Here is a 6959-nt window from a genome sequence, read left to right on the forward strand (position 1 = left end):
CCAATTGTTTCTGCACTCCTATCAGCTATCACTGACCCTTTGTGTCACATTCTTTTCCCCCTCACCTATCAAATATTTAACCAACACAGTTAGGTCATCCCTTAATAATCTAGACTTCAGGGATTATAGGTCTAGTTGTGTTGACTGAGGACCAGAAATGATTGAGGTCCCACATGGTCAGACTCATGGTCCAGGCTGGTACGTGTATCTTGAGTGAGGTAAGGGAGGGTTACGATAGAAACTATCCTTTCGAACTGAGTCTGTGCATTCAGGAACTTGGGAAAAATGTGAGCAATAAGGTCCCAAAGTAAAGGAAATTAAAGTATCTAACAGGATCCTGAACACAAACACAAACTGGGCACCTGTGCATGGTATGAGCTGTTCCTCAGCACATCCTCCAGTACACACAGAAATGAATGAGTTACTGTCAAAGAAATTTCAAACCAACAGTTCAAGGGTAGACGCTTGGTACAAAGGAGACGACAACAGCCCCAAAGTTGTACTAGAAATTTTAATGCATTTCTTTATTTATTTTCTGTTTCACAGCAGTGTAATGCCAGAACTCATAGTTTAAGTTGTACATTGGACTGGGTGAATACAATAGTGATATAGCCATTGGTCACACAATCATTATTTCTGTGCATTGAACAGAAGTTACATGTTAAACACTAGCATGCAGTAAACAAGGCAGATCATAGATCTACTGACAGTGAATCTCAGACAGGGCCGAAAGGAACAAAAGCACTTGATCAACCTGGGTGCAGGAGAAAACGTGGAAATGCAAGTTTGAAGGAGATGGGGAATGTCAGGAGCAAGTAATTGGAGAGAAAACGTTTTCTTCGCTGTGATTCCCGCGCCGATAGCGATGGTCTGTGGGGCTGGAATACCAAATGGATTTTCTTAGCCTTGGATACTTCAGTGTATCTGTTCCACATTTTCTTGCTGAATTGAATGACAAACCAAGCCTTACAGAAAAGCTCTGTGAATGACAGGGGATAGATCAATCAATGACATACAGATGGAAAAATGGCAATGACCTGCATGCCAACTGGGACCAACCAGTGGACATCCCATTTCATGATGCAAACTGCCCCAAGACAGCTAACGCACAGCCTGCAGAGAGCTTTAATCATCCACGGATTTAATATAGCCTGCACCTGATTTGCTTCAGGGTGTGGAAGAAACATCGAGTTAGAACGTCGTGTTACTAGCACCAGGTGATAACAGGGATAAGGTACCTCTGCAGATGTAAACATGGGCTTCGTTTGTCTGTCGTTTTAATGTTAGTGCCACATTGGTACAGCCTGTCTTACACTGCTGTAAACGTTAGATTGCAGTGGTGGCCAGTACGGACGCTCACAATGTACTTAATGCAGATTGTATCTGAGCAGCCAAGATTAAAATGGAAGTATACATGAGAAATATTTACGAGGATAATTCCAAAACAGGCTAACTTCCAAAGGATCCATCTCCATCTCACAATAACCTCAGAATCATTCACAGTCAGAACTTCACAACAAGAGTCAATGACGGAATCCCCCATTCACATAAACTCAGAACATACAGCCATTACAGACCCTCACTCACAGTAACCCAACCGCACAGTCCCTCACTCACAAGAACCCAACCGCACAGCCCCTCACTCACAGGAACCCAACCGCACACTGCCTCACTCACAGGAACCCAACTGCACAGTCCCTCACTCATAGGAACCCAACCGCACAGCCCTTCACTCACAGGAGCCCAACCGCACAGTCCCTCAATCACAGGAACCCAACCGCACAGTCGCTCACTCACAGGAACCCAACCGCACAGACCCTCACTCACAGGAACCCAACTGCACAGCCCCTCAATCACAGGAACCCAACCGCACAGTCCCTCACTCACAGGAACCCAACCGCACAGTCCCTCACTCACAGGAACCCAATCACACAGCCCCGCACTCACAGAAACACAACCGCACAGTCCCTCACTTACAGGATCCAACCGCACAGTCCCTCACACACAAGAACACAACTGCACAGCCCCTCACTCACAGGAACCCAACTGCACAGCCCCTCACTCACAGGAACCCAACTGCACAGTCCCTCACTCACAGTAAACCAACTGCACAGCCCCTCACTCACAGGAACCTAACCGCAAGTCCCTCACTCACAGGAACCAAGATGCACAGACCCTCACTCACACAAACCCAACCGCACAGTCCCTCACTCACAGAAACCCAACTGCACAGTCGCTCACTCACAGGAACCCAACCGCACAGTCCCTCACTCACAGGAATGAACCACATAGTTCCTCACTCACAAGAACACAACCGCACAGTCCCTCACTCACAGGAATGAACCACATAGTTCCTCACTCACAAGAACCCAACTGCACAGTCCCTCACTCACAGGAACCCAACTGCACAGCCCCTCATGCACAGCAACGCAACCGCACAGCCCCTCACGCACAGGAACCCAACCGCACAGTCCCTCACTCACAGGAACCCAACCGCACAGTCCCTCACTCACAGGAACGCAACCGCACAGTCCCTCACTCACAGGAACCCAACCACACAGTCCCGCACTCACTGGAACCCAACTGCACAGTCGCTCACTCACAGGAAACCAAACGCACAGTCCCTCACTCACAGGAACCCAACTGCACAGTCCCTCACTCACAAGAACCCGCCGCACAGCCCCTCACTCACAGGAATACAACCGCACAGTCCCTCACTCGTAGGAACCCAACCGCAAAGCCTCTCACTCACAGGAAACAACCGCACAGTCCCTCACACAAAAGAACACAACTGCACAGTCCCTCACTCACAGTGACCCAACCGCACAGCCCCGCAATCACAGGAACCCAACCGCACAGCCCCTCACTCACAGGAACCCCCGCACAGTCCCTCACTCACATGAACCAAACCGCACAGTCCCTCACTCGCAGGAACCCAACTGCACAGTCCCTCACTCACTGGAACCCAACCGTACACCCCCTCACTCAAAGCGACCAAAGCGCACAATCCCTCACTCACAGGAATACAACATCACAATCCCTCACGCACAGGCACCCAGACGCACAGTCCGTCACTCACAGGAATTCAACTGCCCAGCCCCTCACTCACTAGAACCCAACCGTACACCCCCTCACTCAAAGCGACCAAAGCGCACAGTCCCTCACTCACAGGAATACAACATCACAATCCCTCACGCACAGGCACCCAGACGCACAGTCCGTCACTCACAGGAACTCAACTGCCCAGCCCCTCGCTCACAGGAACCCAACCACACAGTCCCTCAATCACAGGAACACAACCGCACAGTCCCTCACGCACAGGAACACAACCGCACAGTCCCTCACACACAGGAATGCAACCGCACAGTCCCTCACTCACAGGAACCCAACCGCACAGTCCCTCACTCACTGGAACCCAACTGCACAGTCCCTCACTCACAGGAACCCAACCACACAGTCCCTCACTCACAAGAACCCAACTGCACAGTCGCTCACTCACAGGAAACCAACCACACAGCCCCTCACTCACAGGAACCCAACCACACAGCCCCTCGCTCACAGGAACCCAACTGCACAGCCCCTCACTCACAGCGACCAAAGCGCACAGTCCCTCACTCACAGCAATACAACATCACAATCCTTCACGCACAGGCTAGCAGATGCACAGTCCCTCACTCACAGGAACTCAACTGCACAGCCCCTCACTCACAGGAACCCAACCGCACAGCCCCTCACTCACAGGAACCCAACCACACAGTCCCTCACTCACAGGAACCTAACCGCACAGTCCCTCACTCACAGGAATGAACCACATAGTTCCTCACTCACAGGAACCCAACCGCACAGTCCCTCACTCACAGGAACCTAACCGCACAGTCCCTCACTCACAGGAATGAACCACATAGTTCCTCACTCACAGGAACCCAACCACACAGTCCCTCTCATCTCAGTAACCCAACCGCACAGTCCCTCACACACAAGAACACAACTGCACAGTCCCTCACTCACAGGAACCCAACCGCACAGCCCCTCACACACGAACACAACCGCACAGCCCCTCACACACAAGAACACAACTGCACAGTCCCTCACTCACAGGAACACAATTGCACAGCCCCGCACTCACAGGAACACAACTGCACAGCCCCTCACTCACAGGAACACAACTGCACAGCCCCTCACTCACAGGCACCTAACCGCACAGTCCCTCACTCAAAGGAACACAACCACACAGTCCCTCGCTTACAGGAACCCAATGGCACAGTCCCTCACTCACAGGAACACAACCGCACAGTCTCTCACTCACAGGAACCCAATGGCACAGTCCCTCACGCACAGGAACACAACCACACAATCCCTCACTCACAGGAACCCAAACGCACTGTCCCTCACTCACAGGAACCCAAACGCACAGTCCCTCACTCACAGGAACACAACCACACAGTCCCTCACTCACAGTAACCCAACTATACAGCTTCATCCTACCTCAGACACTTAGCTACAGAACACATCTCTAGCTGGGCCGTACCACAATAGTCCTTCACGATCAGATTCACTAATACCTCAGATTAGTGCTAACTCAGAGTCCATCACAGGCAGAGTAACTCACCCATCCAGCCCTCCAACATAACTGATTGATATGCAAAATTCATCCATGGGTCAACATAGTGTCAACAACGATGTCCACACCCACTACCACAGAAACCAAACATAGCAGTGGTAGGCCATTCAGCCCTTCAAGCCAGTTCCACCAATCAATATAATCATGGCTAATTATCCAACTCCCTTTGATCTCTTTGGTCCTAACAACTATATCTACAACTTTCTCAAATATCTTCAATACTTTGGTGTCAGTGATTTCCTATCGCAGATAATTTCACTGGCTCAACCAGCTTAGGCTGTGGAAATTCCTCTCTCTCTTTATCCGAAAAGGCCTTCCTGCATCTTTAAACTGTGAACCCCTGCATCTTGCTCTGGGGTTCTCTGACCATTATGAAACTGCCCACACTTACTGACCATCACTGAGGTACCCACACTTACTGACCATCACTGAGGTGCCCACACGTACTGACCGTCACTGAGGTACCACACTTACTGACCGTCACAGAGGTACCCACACTTACTGACCATACTGAGGTGTCCACACTTACTGACCTTCACAGAGGTGCTCACACTTACTGACCATCACTGAGGTAGCCACACTTACTGACCATCACTGAGGTGCCCACATGTACTGACCGTCACTGAGGTACCACACTTACTGACCGTCACTGAGGTACCCACACTTACTGACCATCACTGAGGTGCCCACACTTACTGACCATCCCTGAGGTGCCAACTCCTACTGACCATCACAGAGGTGCCCACACTTACTGACCATCACTTAGTTACCCACACTTACTGACCTTCACTGAGGTACCCACACTCACTGACCGTCACTGAGGTGCCCACACTTACTGACCATCATTGAGGTACCCACACTTACTGACCTTCACAGAGGTGCCCACACTTACTGACCGTCACTGAGGTACCCACACTTACTGACCATCACAGAGGTGCCCACACTTACTGACCGTCACTGAGGTGCCCACACTTACTGACCGTCACTGAGGTACCCACACTTACTGACCGTCACTGAGGTGCCCACACTTACTGACCATCACTGAGGTACCCACACTTACTGACCATCACAGAGGTGCCCACACTTACTGACCGTCACTGAGGTACCCACACTTACTGACCATCACTGAGGTGCCCACACATTGATCATCACTGAGGTACCCACACTTACTGACCATCACTGAGGTGCCCACACTTACTGACCTTCACTGAGGTACCCACATTACTGACCATCACTGAGGTACCCACATTACTGACCATCACTGAGGTACCCACACTTACTGACCATCACAGAAGTACCCACACTTACTGACCGTCACTGAGGTACCCACACCTACTGACCATCATTGAGGTACCCACACTTACTGACCACCACAGAGATGCCCACACTTACTGACCATCACTGAGGTGCCCACACTTCCAGACCATCACTGAGGTACCCTCACTTCCAGACCATCACTGAGGTGCCCACACTTACTGACCATCTTGGAAGTGACCCTGATAAAGCCCATTATTTGCGGAGTGCATTCACAGAAAATTCCCACATCAGCTGTAAAATAATTACAAGTTGCAATTTGAAATGTTTTGTCCTTGGGCTGAACATATGAGACAGGGAAAATATTATATGGTAAATATTAAGACATTTGTTTGACTTGCTCTATGGAGACAAACTGAATTTGATAGAAAATTATACAATATTCAAATTGAAATGTTTTTCAGATTTTATGAATAAAGTATTTTTAAATGATGGTTTATTGCATTCACTGTGTAATATAGGCAGTTCATAAATTTTCATTGCAGCAAATTTGTGTTGAACAGATACAGTGAAGCTGGGCTGAATGGATCCCTTTACAGCTCCTGGGATCTCCCTATCCTGATCTCATCCATTATTCAGTATTTCCTACATTTTGCTAACGTACAAGTCTGGCTCACAAAGCAATGAACACAATTCGAATATCATTTGTTAAAAAACAGTATGGTCAGGTGGGGTGTGTGCATGTACACAATTTTAAAAAATATCATTAACGTAACTTGTAAACACACAGTGGTTGTTGGGTGTTTTAAAATTGCTTTTGCCTTATTACTTATTTTGACACTGTTGTGGGAACTCGATGAGGTGGGGGAGAAATTTCAGCAGCTTTATACACAAAGGCCTGTTTTGGTCCCCACGGTGACTGGTGATGGAGCAGCTGAGAGGGGGCTCAGGATTTGGTTCTCTGAGGCTCACCAGGAGGCAGTTTGTCTGATGTATCTTGTTTTGCTCCAATCTCCAATTGAAGCAAAACTTCCGGCTCAGGTGGGGGGGGTCTCCAGCCGCTGGGGGTGGGACCCAATACAAA

General features: G+C 49.5%; 1 protein-coding gene across 1 annotated transcript; it reads left to right on the forward strand.

Annotated features, from left to right (window-relative positions):
- Positions 1-1462: 1462 nt before the first annotated feature.
- On the forward strand, positions 1463-6953 carry LOC122546698 (adhesive plaque matrix protein-like; the record flags this gene model as incomplete). The annotated part of the gene is made up of 4 exons (XM_043685352.1): positions 1463-2073; positions 3687-3790; positions 4148-5777; positions 5834-6953. Coding segments are annotated over 3 exons (1029 nt in total), but the record flags the coding sequence as incomplete, so codon positions are not given.
- Positions 6954-6959: the final 6 nt, after the last annotated feature.

This window comes from Chiloscyllium plagiosum, unplaced genomic scaffold (assembly GCF_004010195.1).
Source record: "Chiloscyllium plagiosum isolate BGI_BamShark_2017 unplaced genomic scaffold, ASM401019v2 scaf_13352, whole genome shotgun sequence".
NCBI classification, from domain to species: Eukaryota; Metazoa; Chordata; class Chondrichthyes; order Orectolobiformes; family Hemiscylliidae; genus Chiloscyllium; species Chiloscyllium plagiosum.